Below are 19,322 nucleotides of genomic sequence, written 5' to 3'. Positions count from 1 at the left end.
GAAGTTTGTATTTATCAGATATAGCCTAACTACTGAAAATCATTAACTATGCAAATGACTATCATTAATAGTCATGGTATGTTTACCAAAACCAGACAGACAGACAGAGACACACAGACCCTCCTTCCCCTGTTGTCCGTCCGTCCATGTGTGCGTGCGCGCGCGCGTGTGTGTGTGTGTGTGTGTGTGTGTGTGTGTGTGTGTGTATTTATTATGCAACATATCTAACAGATTTGGTCTCTAATTGTCATTGCAGGTCCAGCACCAGTTGCATATTGGCCTCTCGACAGTCAGCACAATACACAAGATATTTCTGGCAATGGTAACCATGGAGTTGCTGCCAATGCAACTTTAGATACCAATGCAGTAGACACTCCTAAGGGTGCCTATGTCTTCCACGGCCATGCCAACTCCTTCATCGAGTTCCCAAACAATGGTGCTTATGATACTACCTACTCCATTCACCTCATGGCACATATATACCCAACAGGCTCACACGGTCCTATATTCAACTTCAAACGTGATGGTTCAGGTGTCCACATGTGGCAGACAAAGGAAACTCAACACTTTGCCAAATTTGTGAAAAGAGACATTACGTTGTTCACCAGAAATCTAGCAATCTATGTTCTCGAGCAGAATGAATGGAACTTTGTTGGTGCTAGCTATGACTATAAAACTGGTGTTGCTAAACTTTGGAAAGATGACCAAGTTGTTTCTAGAGTTAACATGGGTCAAACTCAGATAGCTACACAGTATGAAACAAGAATGGGTGCACGTATCGGTGATGACAGATACTTTACAGGAATGATCACGTGTATGTCAGTTTACGATAAGGAACTGAGCCAATCAGAAATTCGACAAGTAATGGCGAAATGTTCACTGGGTGAAGGTTAGCTCATTTATCTCAATACTAAACTTGTTGTATTTGAAGGGACATAAAATTAGTTTATATGAATTGTTTCCTCTAGCATCAAAGCCATCACCACCAGTTAGTATTGGTAAGTTAGTCGTTTTCATCATAGCTGTTAAATATGGATTAATATTTCTTAAGAAAATGTCAACAGAAATGAAAAGTGTTCCATACTTGGACAAATACTTATAATTTTTTAGTTTGCCATCAATGCATTTAGTGTCAGATCACCATAGTTATTTGTTTAAATGGACTATTTATATCACATATGGTACTTTTTACATTATAAATCACTTTGATGATTATGTTTGAGTATTATCACACTTAAGCTATTTCAGCTGCATATAGAGTACATCTGCAAACACACACTCAATATAGCTATTTAATATGTTTGTGATATTTGCAGATATTAAGACTTAACACAGTGTGTCTGTGTCAAGATCTCTGTGTGTTTATGTGTATGTTTATGTGTGTGAATTTTTATTAAATTGAAGTTTTAACTTGCCTGCTTATACATCTTTTCAGTTTTGTCGACAACAAGATACTCCAGCAAAGCAAGTACTGAAATAACAAACCCGCACACAACGTCACCTTTGACCACATTACAAGACAAAATAGATGTAACTACAAGCACAATACCAAGCACAGGTAAAATACTTAATATTTTACTACAGTACATTTGATTAGCATACTGTTAGTGTTCAAACATGCATGGGTTTTACTTTGAAACTTAATTTGAGACCAGTAGACAGATAAAAGCATGAGCACAACACCAATATAAGATCGAAATGTAAGTGGGTTTTTTCCTATACATATATACATGTAAGTGCAATTTTATTAAAAGTTAATTTCTTATCTTTTTCAGTTTCCTCTACAATAGCCTCCAGCAAAGCAAGTAATGAAAGTGTACCAAAGCTAAGCACAACATCACCTACGACCACATTGCAAGAAGTGATCAACGCTACTAGTATAAGCACAACATCAAATAAAGGTAAATTTAATTATTTTATTTCATTTCATTTCATTGATGTAAAATTAGTGTCCAACGTGTTTCTATCATATCTTAATTAACACGACTGAACTGATAAGGTTCAGTAGTGCTATAGGCACTGAGCGGTGTCTGTCTCTCCGTTTGTCTGTTTGTCTGTGTGTGTGTATGTGTGTGTGTGTGTGTGTGTGTGTGGACGACGTAAACTCAAAAACCACCAGACCGATTGCATGGTATTAGGTGGGGGCGTTACTTTTGGTGTCTAAGTTGGGAAATTATTCAAACCAAACTGATGGCATCACAGGTGTGTTATTTTGGTCAAAAAGTGTTATTTTTGGTTAAAAAACTTATTCAAAAATTACTTGGTAGATTGGTCTGAAATTTAATGGGAACGATCTTATGGTTCCAATATGTAATTAAGGGCTAAAAATGTGTATTTTTGGTCAAAAATCTTTCATTCCAAAACTACTGAGCAGAATGAGCTGAAATTTAATGGGGATGCATTTGGGGTGTATAGATTTAAGAAATGTTTGCACAGTTATATGTAGCAAAATGACCTCGGCCATAGCAACAGCCAAATGATCGTGTAATTGGGCACCTTGATTGTCAGCATACCCAGAATTCCATACCGCAGTGTACAGTGGGTAAATCATGACTAATCTGAATATTTTTTATTGCCCAGTGGAAACATCACTATATGTCAAAATGTCAAAGCAAGTACTTTAATATCTTGAAGAAAGTTTGTGTGTATGTTCGATGTTGTGTTATGCAAGTTTAAAGATTTGTAATTAAAGTCAGCAACTCAAATATTACAGAGATTGCTGTATACAAGAGATGGACTGATTTTGACACTTGACAACAAAGGTCAAAGTCAGGTTGAAATATATCTGATTATGTGGGGATGGACACTTGAACCTATTTTTTTATATCATATATCACCACCATTCGATCAAATTAACAAAGTTCAGGATGCCCCAATGGTGCTTCATCTTTGTGTCAAGTTTAATAAATTTGGCTTATATATATGTGGTTGGCCACACTGATTCACAGACAAACACACACACTTACACGTTACTGTTTATATTTTTACATGTGTGTGTGTAGCAGAATCTTATCCAGAATGTTACTACAATGAAAACCAGACTGACTACAGAGGGACTGTGTCTGTCACAGTATCCGGCAGAACCTGTCAGAATTGGACATCCCAATCACCTCATCCACATGCAGATTGGACACCACAAACTAGACCTAACGAAGGTTTAGGAGATCACAACTACTGTCGTACTGCTGCTTGGGATGGGATTGGAGCTTGGTGTTACACCACAGATCCAAATGAAGAATGGGAATATTGTGATCTACCTGATCCCTTGGAAGGCTGTGGTGAGTGTGAATATAAATGCTCTGTTTAAATCCTAAGATGTGAACATTTAAGAATATATCATATCAAGAGATTGACAAGGAGACATACACAGACACACGTTCTCGAGCAGAATGAATGGAACTTTGTCGGTGCTAGCATACCCAGAATTCCATACCGCAGTGTACAGTGGGTAAATCATGACTAATCTGAATATTTTTTATTGCCCAGTGGAAACATCACTATATGTCAAAATGTCAAAGCAAGTACTTTAATATCTTGAAGAAAGTTTGTGTGTATGTTCGATGTTGTGTTATGCAAGTTTAAAGATTTGTAATTAAAGTCAGCAACTCAAATATTACAGAGATTGCTGTATACAAGAGATGGACTGATTTTGACACTTGACAACAAAGGTCAAAGTCAGGTTGAAATATATCTGATTATGTGGGGATGGACACTTGAACCTATTTTTTTATATCATATATCACCACCATTCGATCAAATTAACAAAGTTCAGGATGCCCCAATGGTGCTTCATCTTTGTGTCAAGTTTAATAAATTTGGCTTATATATATGTGGTTGGCCACACTGATTCACAGACAAACACACACACTTACACGTTACTGTTTATATTTTTACATGTGTGTGTGTAGCAGAATCTTATCCAGAATGTTACTACAATGAAAACCAGACTGACTACAGAGGGACTGTGTCTGTCACAGTATCCGGCAGAACCTGTCAGAATTGGACATCCCAATCACCTCATCCACATGCAGATTGGACACCACAAACTAGACCTAACGAAGGTTTAGGAGATCACAACTACTGTCGTACTGCTGCTTGGGATGGGATTGGAGCTTGGTGTTACACCACAGATCCAAATGAAGAATGGGAATATTGTGATCTACCTGATCCCTTGGAAGGCTGTGGTGAGTGTGAATATAAATGCTCTGTTTAAATCCTAAGATGTGAACATTTAAGAATATATCATATCAAGAGATTGACAAGGAGACATACACAGACACACGTTCTCGAGCAGAATGAATGGAACTTTGTCGGTGCTAGCTATGACGGTGTTGCTAAACTTTGGAAAGATGACCAAGTTGTTTCTAGAGTTAACATCGGTCAAACTCAGATAGCTACACAGTATGAAGCAAGAATGGGTGCACGTATCGGTGATGACAGATACTTTACAGGAATGATCACGTGTATGTCAGTTTACGATAAGGAACTGAGCCAATCAGAAATTCGACAAGTAATGGCGAAATGTTCACTGGGTGAAGGTTAGCTCATTTATCTCAATACTAAACTTGTTGTATTTGAAGGGACATAAAATTAGTTTATATGAATTGTTTCCTCTAGTATCAAAGCCATCACCACCAGTTAGTATTGGTAAGTTAGTTGTTTTCATCATAGCTGTTAAATATGGATTAATATTTCTTAAGAAAATGTCAACAGAAATGAAAAGTGTTCCATGCTTGGACAAATACTTATAATTTTTTAGTTTGCCATCAATGCATTTAGTGTCAGATCACCATAGTTATTTGTTTAAATGGACTATTTATATCACGTATGGTACTTTTTACATTATAAATCACTTTGATGATTATGTTTGAGTATTATCACACTTAAGCTATTTCAGCTGCATATAGAGTACATCTGCAAACACACACTCAATATAGCTATTTAATATGTTTGTGATATTTGCAGATATTAAGACTTAACACAGTGTGTCTGTGTCAAGATCTCTGTGTGTCTATGTGTGTGTTTATGTGTGTGAATTTTTATTAAATTGAAGTTTTAACTTGCATGCATATACATCTTTTCAGTTTTGTCGACAACAAGATACTCCAGCAAAGCAAGTACTGAAATAACAAACCCGCACACAACGTCACCTTTGACCACATTACAAGACAAAATAGATGTAACTACAAGCACAATACCAAGCACAGGTAAAATACTTAATATTTTACTAACAGTACATTTAATTAGCATACTGTTAGTGTTCAAACATGCATGGGTTTTACTTTAAAACTTACTTTTACACCAGTAGAGAGATAAAAGCTATACGCACAACACCAAAATAAGATGAAAATTTAAGTGGGTTGTTTCCTATACATATATACATGTAAGTGAAATTTTATTAAAAGTTAATTTCTTATCTTTTTCAGTTTCCTCTACAATAGCCTCCAGCAAAGCAAGTAATGAAAGTGTACCAAAGCTAAGCACGACATCACCTACGACCACATTGCAAAAAGTGACCAATGCTACTAGTTATATAAGCACAACATCAAATAAAGGTAAAATTTAATTATTTTATTTAATTTCATTTTATTTCGCTATCATAGAATTAGTGTCCAATGTGCTTCTATCATATCTTATTTAATACAACTGAACTGATAAGGTTCAGTAGTGCTGTAGGCACTGAGTGGTGTCTGTCTGTCTGTTTGTCTGACTGCATGTCTGTCTGTCTGTGTCTGTCTGTGTGTGTGTGTGTGTGTGTGTGTGTGTGTGTGTGTGTGTGTGTGTGTGGACGACTTAAACTCACCAGACCAATTGCCATGGTATTTGATGGGGGCATTACTTTTGGTGTCTAAGTTGGGAAATTATTCAAACCAAACTGATGGCATCACAAGTGTGTGATTTTGGTGAAAAAGTGTCATGTTGGTCAAAAAATTAAATTAAAAAACTACTGGGTAGATTGGTTTGAAATTTGATGGGACATTCTAAGGGATGTGTAGATTGAGATTTGTTCATGACGTGATGATTCTATTGGTAATATGCAAATTAGGGCTAAAAATGTGGAATTTTGGTCAAAAATCTTTCATTCCAAAACTACTGAGCAGAATGAGCTGAAAATTTAATGGGAATGCATTTGGGGGTGTATATATTTAAAAAATGTTTGCCGTTATATGTAGCAACATGACCTCGGCCATAGCAACAACCAAATGATCGTGTATATTGCAAAGATAACAACTGGATTGCCAACTGGATAATCATTCAGCAATTGAACACTATACCTAGCATGGATCATGTGGATAAACATTTTGAAAAACTGTACGGTTGTGCTCCAACGCCATTTCTTTTAGACCAGTGGGGATACAACCATTAATAATAACATATACACTAAAACAAGGGGAACAATTTGAATTCTGTGTAACTGTTTAGGAATAATAATCTAAATAAAATATCTGATACAGTGTTCCATATTCTTTAATGTCCACGCAACTTGATTGACACTGCCACTGATCTACATGTAGCTATCTATAGTAATTAGTACGGAAATAAATGTGTATGTCAACACAGGTAAGTATGATAAAGGCACTGCTCAACAAGTAGTGTAGGGAAAGGAAATAGGTGGTGTATGTGAGAGATTAGCAGTATGTATGGCAGGTGTGAAAGCAGTGAGTATTTATGAGAATATTATTGCAAGTTCAACATGTGAAGGAAAACATTATTACAAATATTTAATTTCTTATCACTTTTTTGTTTGACCAGTGACCAATGATGGAAGTGAATACTGCAAATCTCTGAGAAAGAGAGGTATTGATTGGCCAGATACACAGCGTGGTCAAACAATAGAGAAGAAATGTCCAACTGGATCAAATGGTATGTAAAACATCGACATTATTACAAATATATAATTTCATATCACTTTTTTGTTTGACTCCTTCGAGTCCTTGTGTTTCCTTACAACTCTTCCTGTATGTACAATAACAAACTTTCAGTTGTTTTATTGGGATTGAAAAAAAGGACCTTACAGGTATATGTTTGAAATAAGGGCCTTAAAGGTATAATGTTACTGTAGAAAAACATACTAAAGTTATTTTTTCAAGAACCCCCCCCCCCCCCCCAAAAAAAAAAATTCTCATTCATATGGCCATTTTAAGATGAAGGGTAACTTGAAATTTTTTGTAGATGCTAAATATGCTATCTTTTATAACATATTCAGGTAAAGCTACCTGGAAATGCGATGATTTTCCAGCAACATGGACTCCTTCGTCCGGTCCAAATCTCAGCCTGTGTAAATCTTCGATGGTCGAATTAATAACTGACAAGGTAACAACAAACAAGCATGGCTTAATTTACTACCACAAAATACATACATATTTCTAAAGAATTGCTGAATCATGTTATTTAATACCAAGAAGTGAAACATGTACTTCATACGCAACTCATTCAAGATAAGTTTTTTCGTGTGAAAACAGTGTCTGACAGAGTTACAGAAAAAATTGTTCCATAACAAAAGAATAACCCTACATTTTTTTAACACTCTCCTTAAAAAGGTTGTTTTCTTTATTTTTGTTAATATCCTTTTAAAATATCTACAAATTGTTGAAATTGCCATTATACTATTGTGTGACTGACAAAGCCCAGTATCTAGTATATAGTTCTAAAATATGGCTTTCTCCATGCACTATAGCTTGATGATGTAAAAACAAGCGATGACGTCACCAACATAACTAACACATTAGTCGATCTAACCAATCCTAATCAAGAGCTGTATGGTGGTGATGTCATAGGATCTCTGGGTGTCATCAACAAATTGCCTGGGGCTTTAGAAATGATATTAAGTACTTTAGATGAAGAGGAGAGACAAGAGTTTGTTGTGAATACAACTCAGGTAGGTGATGAAATTCCATTGGACACCATATACAATTTCAATTATTTCACATGAATTAGAACTTTTTTTCTGCATCGGCAACATTTTTACTGACAGCTTGAAAAAAAATCTTACCATGAATAAAATCATAGAGGCTAACAGAAAACTTTGTCTGGCTCGACAAAATCTTACTAACAGTGGCATATTTTATCATTTCGCTAAATAAAACTCTTACCACAATGTTACATTTTATCATCAGGCATGACAAAAATCTTACTAACATTGCTACATTTTATCATCTGGCACAACAAAAATCTTACCAACAGTGCTACATTTTATTGCTCTGCCACGACAAACATCTTACCGACAGTGCTACATTTCTTCAGATTTTCAGATTTTCTATTTAATCACATGGCCAAAGGTGAATATAACGACAGTGTGGTATACATTTCTCAGACTAATTATTACAAGTGTTTTAATTTTTTTCTAGAGTATCGCCAACACATGTAGTAATTTACTTGATGCAGAACATAGTAACGCCTGGTTGGATCTACATGACGAGTTGACTCAAGAGGCTACAAAACTATTGACGGGTATGGAAAACAGTGGCTTCCTATTGGTCAACGAGCTATCAGAAGGCAGCGTCAAGATGCAGGTCACAGAAAATATCTGTAAGTGCATTTGTTTTTGTTTTTTCTGTTTTAAAGCGCTAATTTTCAATGCTGAGTCAGTGTCTTGATACTTCCCAACGTGTATCAAGCCAACATTTTTACGAATACAGTCCACAAAATGCAGCTAGTTCTAAAATGCAGTGACAGATATCTTTTAGATAGATTTCTGTAAATCCAAATACCATAGTCCAACGTTAGGAGGTAAAATATCTGTAATACTCGCTAAAACGGCAATTTCATTGGTTATTTGATCAAAGTTATCTATTACGCATCATGGTAATCCAACCCCTATTTATATGCAGGCCTAAAATTAGTCCGTATTGTTTAATTTCGCCTGTGTACTTTCATTTTGACCTCTCATTTCTTTATCAATTTAATAGAGTAAGCTTACAACTTAAAGAACTGCTACCTCAAGTATGTCATTCATTTATTATTGACTATTATGACTCATTCACAATTGGACATTATTCTAGTATTAACCAGTTCATTTTATTTACAGACACTGGTAATATTTTAATTAAAGCAATTCATGTTTAACATTTTATTGGTGCACATCTTTGTTTAGGATTCTTGCAAGTTGAAAATACACAATACTGTACTATTAGCATATTAAACAACATAAACAAATAATCATTTATTTTCTCTGTCTTCATCAGTTATGGAAGTCACTGTGAAAGACACAAATGAAATGGAAGATGAACCCGTCAGATTTCCAGAGACGAACTCCATATCATATGATTCTGATTGGAAAACAGTGCAAGACTCCATTAGTTTATCTATGGAAAACTTGCAGGCAAGAAGTGTAAACGGTATGTAACCATAATACAGCCCATTTCAACTTTGCTAACTGTATGCTCTAATACTAAGATAGCAAGATCACAACTTCTTCCAACATTCTTCAGCATTACAGCAAAAGTTTTGTATTTCCAAGGTACATATTACTACCTAATTAATTCCAGTTACAATGTCTTTTGGAATTTGTATTACAGGTACTGCGAAGTTGGTAGTTTTGATTTACAATCAAATTGGTCAGTACTTGGATGGCCGTAATTTTGATGGCAATTTAACAGATAATGCAACCAACTTTGTGGCTACCCGTGTCTTCTCAGCATCCATCAATTCAATGCAATCTCGTGACCTTGCTGAACCTGCAATCATTGTTTTTCAACATACAAAAGTGAGTATTTATGATTCATTGTCAACATTTAAACCTGTCAAAGTGTTATCAATACTCATTGGCGGATACATTATTGTCCTCTTTTACCCTTTCTTACCACATATATGTGTGTGTCTGCATGTGTCTCTGTCCATGTGTGTGTCTATATCTCTGTCTGTGTCTCTGCATGTATGTGTGTGTCTGCCTGTGTCTCTGTGCATGTGCATGTGTCTGCCTGCGTCTCTGTCCATCTGTGTGTCTATATATCTCTGTCTGTGTCTCTGTGCATGTATGTGTGTGTCTGCCTGTGTCTCTGTGCATGTGCATGTGTCTGCCTGCGTCTCTGTCCATCTGTGTGTCTATATATCTCTGTCTGTGTCTCTGTGCATGTATGTGTGTGTCTGCCTGTGTCTCTGTGCATGTGTGTGTATCTGCCTGTGTCTCGATCTGTGCATGTGTGTATCTCTGTGTGTCTCTGTGCATGTATGTGTCTGCCTGTGTCATGATCTGTGCATGTGTGTGTATCTCTGTGTGTCTCTATGCATGTATGTGTGTCTGCCTGTGTCTCTGTGCATGTGTGTGTATCTCTGCCTGTGTCTATGTGCGTGTGTTTTGTTATTATCATTCATTAATATGATTTATTTCTTGTAAAAAAAAAAACACTACACATGCATCTCAGTGTAATTTGTACAGACAAGTTAAAAATTAAAATAAATGAGGAAAGAAAATAATAGCACTCACACAGGAAAAAACAAAATATAATACTATAATATCAACATATTCAAGATAGCTAATGAATTAAAATATATTTATTTCATAAATGTGTCACCTCAGCCTCCGGAGAACAGAACAAATCGCATGTGTTCCTTCTGGAATTACACAATCAAGTAAGTACATTTCTGATTTCAGAGATCCTCATTTTCATTAAATGGTTAATTATATTCCTTTGAATGCCATCAGTTCTTACATTTTTTATTAAAAAAATTATTTGAATTGTTTGATTTTAATTTACCATTTCATTAAGATGTCCTGCCCACCTGACAGTCCATGTGACTCTGAGTAATGCGATAGTCTTGTCTGGTGTGTGATCACATGGTTGATCAATATATGGTTATTTTGTAGAGTAGACTGCAATACTTGCATTGCATTTTGTACATCCATCTTACTAATTTGGCTGTACCTATGGTGTCATTCCTTTGCAGTGGTGAAGGTGAATGGTCAGACTATGGTTGTAACACTGTTGAAAGCAACGAAACCCACACTGTCTGTTCATGTAGCCATCTTACAAATTTTGCCGTACTTGTGGATGTCCATGGCACTAAGGTATGGAAATGAACTGCTGTATATAGTTATATATATTATATAAAGTCTGTATCAAATTACTGAGTTCAATTCTTTATAAAGAAAAACAACTGAAAACTGTTTCAAAATTATGTATTGATCTAATATTTGATTAACCCATAGTTACAAGAATGTTTTTCTATAACATATTTTTATAACATCTATTTATTTATCTATCTATCATCATTCATTCTGGTCACTTTATTGTACTTAATGGCCATCGGCCCAAAATACAAAGAAAATTAGTACATAGTCAGACAAAAACGTCACAATCTCAGCAAATAGTGTTTGCTTCTTTTCTCAAAGATAGTGCATGATAAAGAAAAAGAGCAAGTTTTTGGATTGTATCACTGTCTTCAGAACGCATGATTTCAATGAATTTTGTATAGGAAGGAGGAGAGTAAAAGTAATGTGGTATGTACTTATTCCGGTATTGATTGAAAAATGCACATTTAAGTAGGAAATGAAATTCGTCCTCGACCTCATGAAGGTCACAGAGAGTACATATTCTGTCATCACGGTGTACATTATTTCTCCTCCCCAATTCAATTTGTAGCCAATGTGCTGAACACCTAAAGCGTGCAACCATCATGCGATGTTGGCCAAACTTGATTTCAGACAAGTACTTTTCACGGTGTAATGACAATTTAAAATTTCTGTAATGTAAAAGTTTATCAAAAGTTGATACATCACTCTGCCATTTCAAAAATAAAAATATTTTAAATCTACTTACAAAAGTATTTGCAAATAAATCAATGTTTTCAACATGTTGCGCATTCCAAACATCTTCCAGGTTACAGATTTCTAGTAAACTTTTAATTTCTCTAACCCAAGTACCCCTAGTACGTACACCAGAGTTCTCTATCTGAAGGAGCATGTCGTAACATTTCCTGGGATATCTTTGACTTGGCATGTTTAAAAGTTTCGCCCAGTATTTGATACATCTTTTTGCTGTTAACAAATAAATAGGGTATCTTCCACAATCCCCTAGTACAGCGCAGTTCGGGGCACTTTTTGATACGCCAAGAAACATTCTACATGCCAACAGCTGCACCCTTTCCAATAATACATAACTCTGGAAACCCCAGATTTCAGAACCATATGTTAAAATTGGTACAATGAAAGTGTCAAAAATTTTAAAGAATGTTTTACATGACAATGTTCCTACTTTTCCACACTTACGCCACATGTACATAAATGATTTTCTACCTTGTTGTGAAAGTATTTTTGTCGCATAAGACCACTTCAAACGACAGGAGAAAAGAACCCCTAAATACTTGTAATACGATACAACATCAAGTCTCTGCCCTCTGAAAAACCATTTTTCTTTTTTCGATATACATCCGCCGTTTTTAAAAACCATTACTTTCGTCTTTGACAGATTTACTTTCATGTTCCACCTTTCACAATAGTTACTCAAAGTGTGTAATAAATTCTGCAGACCAAAGATACTGTCACAGCTCGCTCACATACAAGTTCATACTGCTCTCCAACTTTTCAGTAATTTCTCGGCAAATCTGTCAAGTTAGCAACTGTAAGTACGGCAGTTACTTTTATAAACCATGGGAGTCAGCGTCCAAGCCTGGAGAACTAGGATTGGAACTTTCATTCCACCAAAAAACTGGAGAGATATTCAAGTTCATTTCTACAGCCCATACTCAAAATGGTCTCATGCAAATGAGCTTGGTTACCGGCTGACAGCATGCATTTTGGTATCTCTTTATACTGTGACTGCCACGTATTCATTACTGGTGGGACTAGAATCATTGGAAATATGGTTGCAAAGTAACGGAATGCTATTACTAGACGAGAAGGATATGGTTTCGAGTATGAAATGTGATAGTTTTGCAGATTCGTGTGTACGAAGCACCAATGGCATGTATACGCAGGTGTCATGTCATCAGTTCCCAGGCCGGCCATTTATGACAAAACTTCTGTTATTATCAGGCGACGTCGAACTGAACCCAGGGCCACAAACTGAATCCGATATAATCAAAGCTATAGAAGCCGTAAAGAGCGACTTAATGCAACAAATCATAAGTGTTGGACAACAACTGAGTAATGAAATCGCGACTTTGAGTGAAAAGCAAACAAGCCTACAGAAGACATGTGACACTCTGAATAGTACGCTGCATGGTCTTGAACAGGTAACACACACGATGAGAAACGAAATCGACGGAATGAAAGAAGAAAGTCATGTTATTAAGCTCGATTTAGATGCCATTGATGACAAGGTATCAGATGTGATAGTACGTTTAGATACAATTGAACAAGATACTGACCAGTTAGAGTCATTTTCAAGAAGAGACAATGTAAGACTATATGGTATCAGGGAAGAAGACAATGAAACATTCGATGATTGTAAAGTCAAGGTTGTGTCAATCCTCAACGAAACTGCAACGGGTAAAGTTTGGGTCGCACAGGATATCGTCAGGGCTCATCGTGTCGGTGTTCGTCGGGGAAATAAACCACGGGCAATTATTGTTAAATTTCACCATGGTGACGATAAAGTTACCGCTCTTGCAGCAAGAGAACAATTAAAGACACGAAATATTGGTATAGGTAGTGATCTAACAAGAAGACAACAGAACACACTTGGAAATCTGAGAAGACAGGGGAAAAAAGCATATTACAAGAGAGGTAAACTGATAATTGAAGACTCGAACACAGTTGCTGGAAACGCGAGCGACGATATTACTGTCAACCTCATGGCGGAAGCGAACTCTGGGATTTCTTATAATCGGAATCGTGACTTGCATTCTTCGACAGTTTCCCAGCGTCCATGGTCAAGGGCCACAACTGACAAATAATGGTTAGGCCAAGGCCCAAAACTAGTTAAAATAATTTATTGGAATGTCAGGGGTCTTATTAAATCTAAGATTTGTGATTTTGATTTTGGTAATTACCTTTTATCTCATGACATAATAATTCTTGTGGAAACTTGGGCAGACAGTGATGAAGAATTCAAAAACTGTTTCCCTGGTTTCAATGTATTTACTATACATCGACCGAGAAAATCGGCCAGAGGAAGATTTGTAGGTGGTGTATGTATCTTAGTTAGAGAAAATATTTCCCGAATGATCAAACCTGTGGACTCCAACCTTAAAGACTGTATTTTCATCCTTATTGATGGCAATTTGGTTGGAAATATTAGAGATATTTTACTTTGTGGAGTATACATTCCGCCAGAACATTCCACATTCTACAATGACCTGAATTCAGATAACGGAGTTGAACTTTTTGAAGGTCAACTAGTTGAAGTTATTTCTAAGTTACCTGATGTTGATGTTATAGTAACAGGTGATTTCAACGCACGCACTGGTTGTGAATCTGATTATATCATTGACGACGATCCCAAGTATGTAATTGATGACAATTGTGATTATGATGCAGATAGCTTTTGTGTTAGAAGGGCCTCAAAGGACAAAATTATCTATCTATCTATCTATCTATTTATCTATTTATCTAACTATCTATCTATCTATATATATATATATATATATATATATATATATATATATATATATATATACATTTGTATATACATATATATAGAGAGAGCACTGTATTAGCAGATTGATATATATATATATATATATATATATATATATATATATATATATATATATATATATATATATATATATATATATATATATATATATATATATATATATATATATATATATATATATATATACTACATTTGTACCTGCAAATAAACTTAATTTGGGTAAAATTCAAAGTCTTATCTTTATTTTACAGGTGTCTGAAACCCATCGTCTTGCACTCTCAATAATAACATATTTCGGCTTTATTGTCTCTATATTCTGCCTTGTACTTTGTCTCATCAGCTTCATCTGTCTTAAGTAAGTACCCAGTCTGAAAAAAGTCAAAGAGAGAGTTTCATAGAATACATTATGCTATTCACTAGCCAGGTTCAACAAAAAGTATAGAATGTTACACTGGTCGTTCTATGTCACGACAATGCGTGTCTACATCATTGGTTCTGGTATGTTCAAAATATGAGTCAAAATGCTCCAAATTGCCATTACTTTCCCTGATTTTGGAAAAATATTAATGGCGATGGTATAATTATATTATTCCCAACATTTTTCTTCATTCACATGGAAAATACTCATGACCTAAGAGTTGTCACCATTCGTCTAGTGCCTCGTAGTGACAAAGCCCCTTAGGTCACTTGTATAATTTTCCTTGGCTGAACGAAGACAAATATTGGGGAATAATATCTAGTTATATCTATTGACATGTAATGCTGTTAATGAATTTATTGTGATATGTTTGTCCATGGGTTGAAATATTTTACATATTAATGTCCACGTACATTAAGAACACTTCTGAGGTGATTTGTTATCGATGATTAAAGAAATGTGTTATCTTTTGTAGCGAGTGTGTTGTTACGTTACCAATAGGGAACTTGCAATTCAAACTGAGTATGCTCATCTGCAAAGGACTATGGGATTATCTGTAGTTATTGCGATATCTAATCTGGAGGTATCGATAGAATAAATCCCCTATAGTGGTCAGGGTATCAGATGTAACACAAATGTTTACAATACTCATATTTATCATCACATTTCCCATGATGCAACATTCATGATATTCAAGATGGCAGGTTTGCAAATTTCCTAGAGTACAGGCTGTTACAGCCTCTCTCATGTTAGTGTTCACCGGTTATGTTTGATTCAGAAACCAATAAGAAATTGCACACCCTACACTTTATCATGATAACTTGATAAGATCAAATTTCTTGCTATATTTTGTCTTTAAAAAATAACGGCCTTTAGACGGCATTGATTTGACATCTGCATTTGATGTCTGTATGGTGGCACTAAATTAGTTCATTTCATTTAGACAAAATTATGGCAAGAAATTGGGTTGTCGGTGGCCAAGTGGTTAAACGGTCGGGGTTCGAACCCCATTCAGGGTTCGATTAAATTTACCACGCTGTAAGTAAGAAGAGTGTTGTTCAGTTTGCCTCTACCGAACAACGCAGGACTTCTTGGGAGACAAAATTATGGCAAGAAATTGTATTCATTCAATCTTGCTATCTTAAATTGTAGCATTGTGCTGTTTCTTAGTTTCTTTATTGGTTTCTGTGTGGTTGTTTCAAACAAAGCCAGTGAACAGTAACATGAAATGGGCTGTAAAAAAGGGGTAGGGATTTTACCTCCTAGGACAGTGATGAATAAAATGGCTGCTTAAATCAACACTTCCATCAACTTTCTAGAAGATAATATTTTTCAGTCTATGTGTCAGGCCATGTAAAATTAGAAAGACCACCATATTAGTTTTGTGATTTTGAGTACACATTTACGGAAAAGCAAAAGTAAGTATAGAAAACTCAGACTTGAGGACCATAACTCTTAGGTTGATTTAAATTATTGTCAATAAAGTTCGGCTAAGACATCTTTATATAGCTTAACACTAGCACTTTTGATGTGTTGATTTATCCACCATGTGTGTATGCATGGAGACAGGAAAAAAAGAAAGCATACCTGAAGAATTCAGTGAATTCAATGAGAAAATTGCTTTTAATATTAATGTTTCTTTTATTATTTTTTAAGAAATATCCAATCAGACAGGACCACCATCCACAAGAACTTGAGTTTGTCGTTATTAGTTGGAGAGGTATTATTCTTGGCCGGTATATCACAAACTACAAAACAAGTAAGTTCAGCCTCACAGGTTGTTTCCTATTGTAGCAAATTCTTTGTACTTGAAAAAAAAAATTAAATATTTGTTAGAAAAAAAAATTGAAAAATATTTAAATTGATGTCAACTTTTTTTATGTATATAATGAAATATTTCAGATGTCAATTAAAGTATAGACATTGGTTTTTACCCATCATCAATTATACCCTTATTTCAAATATCACATACCTGAATCTAATTCTACACCACCCTACTAGCTAATAATAATGCATTTATGTTCTTATTCTAGTTGGCGTGTACCACACTTGCAATATTTCTGCATTTTTCCTTTTTGTCTGTCTTTTCATGGATGATGTTGGAAGGAGTTGAGTTATACTTCCTGTTGGTCATCATATTCAGAGCCAGACACTCTCGAAGGAAATATTATTACATGTTTGGTTATGGTAAAATACATTTCTAACCATCCTAATATACAATTATTGCCTGGCTATAGTAGACATCTATTACCCAGAGGGCTGTTATTCAACAACTATTTCTCAAAGCTGAAAGCCAAGGGAAATAGTTGAAATATAACATCACAAGGAGTAATACGATGTCTACTATGGATGAATAAGGTATGCGCAATAAGTGTTTTATAACACAATCACATTCTCTGGCAAGTATTCTTTCCCGAGTCAAAGCAATGGGTAGAATGCCAGTGGTAATGTAATAGTACCCTAGGGAAAGTAGAAAATGAATGTTTCCCTCTGTATGCAAATTTAGGTCACTATGGGTCAATAGTCCATACCATGTGATATGATCTAAGCTAATCACTGATATGATGTGTTATAATAGAAAGTATTAGTATCTGCCATGTTGGATTTCCAACTGTCCAATCGGATAAATTTAGAACGTAAGGAGATCTGTAAATTCCTGTGTCACAATTTGCATGTATTTATTGTTATCTTATAAGTTAACCCATATGGATTACATAGGACCATTTTTTAGGTTCTGGTTCAACTTTGTTTAGATCAAAAACTTTGCCAGACAACTGTGTTTCATGCCTAAATTATAATTCCAATTCTTTAAGACAATGACTAGGCCTTTAAGTTTTTGATTTGCAGATCACATATATTTAACTCCTTTATTTACCTTTTTATTCAAAATTTTTCATTTCATTTCAAAGGTGTTCCGGCAATCATAGTCTGTGTTTCGATCATAGTTGACAAGTGTTTGTACAATTTCGATGGATACGGCACAGAGTTATAGTAAGTAATTTATAAGGTAAAACTCTTTGCGTGCTTTTAAGGGATATATAACACAAAGTTATAAGCACTTTACTCTATGGTTTCATAAGAGATGTGGCACAGAGTGATAATGAGAACTAGGTAGGTAAAACTCTCCGTATGGTGTTACAGTATGCTGTACACCCTGTATTGAATCACCTGTGGATAAATGTATTTGTGCAGTTGTACATATAATGTGATATATTAAATCACATCAAATTGATTTTTTGGTCTACACCCTAAAATCAGCACCCCAATAGAATCACAATAGACCTGTTGCAGGTTCCAAGATGCATTGTGCTTCTCTCCATACAATGCCATGTATTCTGTACATGCGGAGGGGTTTGCACTCGCTACTCAGGGGGATGGTTGTCAAGTGACGGTACCCTGGGTTTACCCGTAAAATCCTACTCTGTCATCGATGGTGTTCAGTTTTTGTTCTATAAAATCACCCATAATTAAAGAGGTCAACATGTCTTACCATCATTTCTTGATGAAAATGTTATTTCAAATGTAATAAAGACAAAACAAGACTAAATCTAACAACATAAGCGACGTCCTCTCGCGCAATGCATCTTGAAACCGGAAAATTGACTATTTCATCTTGTGAATGTACTAATTGAGGATATATTTGACCTGTAATTATTGTAACTTTTATTGCCAGAAATCACAGACTTTGGGGTTGTCAGTGGCCGAGCGGTTAGCTCGTACGCCTCTTACCTCTGCAGTCTGGGTTCGAACCCACAAGGTGTTGGCTGGGTTTGATTGAAAATTTAACCAGGTCTGCATGTAAGAAGGGTGATGCTTAGCTTGACCCTGCCGAACAACGCAGGTTTTCCCCGGGTACTCTGGTTTCCTCCTGCTTCTTCAACACTAGGGCACTAGGGCGCTGCTCTTGTGGCGACCATTCAACAAATTTCCGAATTTATTTGGACATATAAAGTTTATTATTATTATTATTATTATTATTATTATTATTATTATTATTATTATTATTATTATTATTATTATTCCCTGGTTGTCCAAGACATCATCAAAGTCTGACTATATTAAGAGGATAAACTTACATCTTAAGTGTTCCATCCTTGTGGACTACTCAAGTTTATTGTCATTCTATGTGACAACTTGAAAATTTCCAACCTGTTAAATATATGTTATTGTATGGTGTGATATTTTCAGTTGCTGGTTGAACACACGATGGGGTTTCATCTCGGCGTTTGTTGGGCCAGTCTGTTTTGTTGTACTGGTAGGTAACACCACTGGTAATTCATAATCACATAATCATATTTACTTGACTAACAAGGAATCTATTTTTCGAAATTCACCATTTATTCTCTTTTTATCTGTATGTATTT

The 19,322-nt window shown here is 35.4% G+C and overlaps 1 protein-coding gene across 7 annotated transcripts in view; it reads left to right on the top strand.

Moving 5' to 3' along the window:
- The window catches only part of LOC144451170 (uncharacterized), a 33,046-nt gene that overhangs the window by 9,324 nt on the left and 4,400 nt on the right, over nucleotides 1–19,322 (top strand). For 2 of the 7 annotated variants that reach the window (XM_078141956.1, XM_078141957.1), the window contains 20 exons: nucleotides 257–889; nucleotides 1,436–1,558; nucleotides 1,776–1,901; nucleotides 3,003–3,278; nucleotides 3,909–4,184; nucleotides 5,085–5,207; nucleotides 5,427–5,555; nucleotides 6,754–6,864; nucleotides 7,208–7,314; nucleotides 7,679–7,879; nucleotides 8,349–8,529; nucleotides 9,186–9,338; nucleotides 9,519–9,706; nucleotides 10,520–10,572; nucleotides 10,888–11,008; nucleotides 14,792–14,895; nucleotides 16,615–16,717; nucleotides 16,992–17,145; nucleotides 17,868–17,949; nucleotides 19,147–19,213. In XM_078141956.1, coding sequence (XP_077998082.1) covers nucleotides 257–889; nucleotides 1,436–1,558; nucleotides 1,776–1,901; nucleotides 3,003–3,278; nucleotides 3,909–4,184; nucleotides 5,085–5,207; nucleotides 5,427–5,555; nucleotides 6,754–6,864; nucleotides 7,208–7,314; nucleotides 7,679–7,879; nucleotides 8,349–8,529; nucleotides 9,186–9,338; nucleotides 9,519–9,706; nucleotides 10,520–10,572; nucleotides 10,888–11,008; nucleotides 14,792–14,895; nucleotides 16,615–16,717; nucleotides 16,992–17,145; nucleotides 17,868–17,949; nucleotides 19,147–19,213 — 3,311 coding nt within the window. The remainder of the gene's footprint in view (nucleotides 1–256; nucleotides 890–1,435; nucleotides 1,559–1,775; nucleotides 1,902–3,002; nucleotides 3,279–3,908; nucleotides 4,185–5,084; nucleotides 5,208–5,426; nucleotides 5,556–6,753; nucleotides 6,865–7,207; nucleotides 7,315–7,678; nucleotides 7,880–8,348; nucleotides 8,530–9,185; nucleotides 9,339–9,518; nucleotides 9,707–10,519; nucleotides 10,573–10,887; nucleotides 11,009–14,791; nucleotides 14,896–16,614; nucleotides 16,718–16,991; nucleotides 17,146–17,867; nucleotides 17,950–19,146; nucleotides 19,214–19,322) is intronic. The other 5 variants (XM_078141961.1, XM_078141960.1, XM_078141959.1 and 2 more) reach the window with 5 other exon arrangements.

This window comes from Glandiceps talaboti, chromosome 21 (genome assembly GCF_964340395.1).
Source record: "Glandiceps talaboti chromosome 21, keGlaTala1.1, whole genome shotgun sequence".
Taxonomy (NCBI): domain Eukaryota; kingdom Metazoa; phylum Hemichordata; class Enteropneusta; family Spengelidae; genus Glandiceps; species Glandiceps talaboti.
This window is presented reverse-complemented; position numbering and strand designations above follow the sequence as displayed.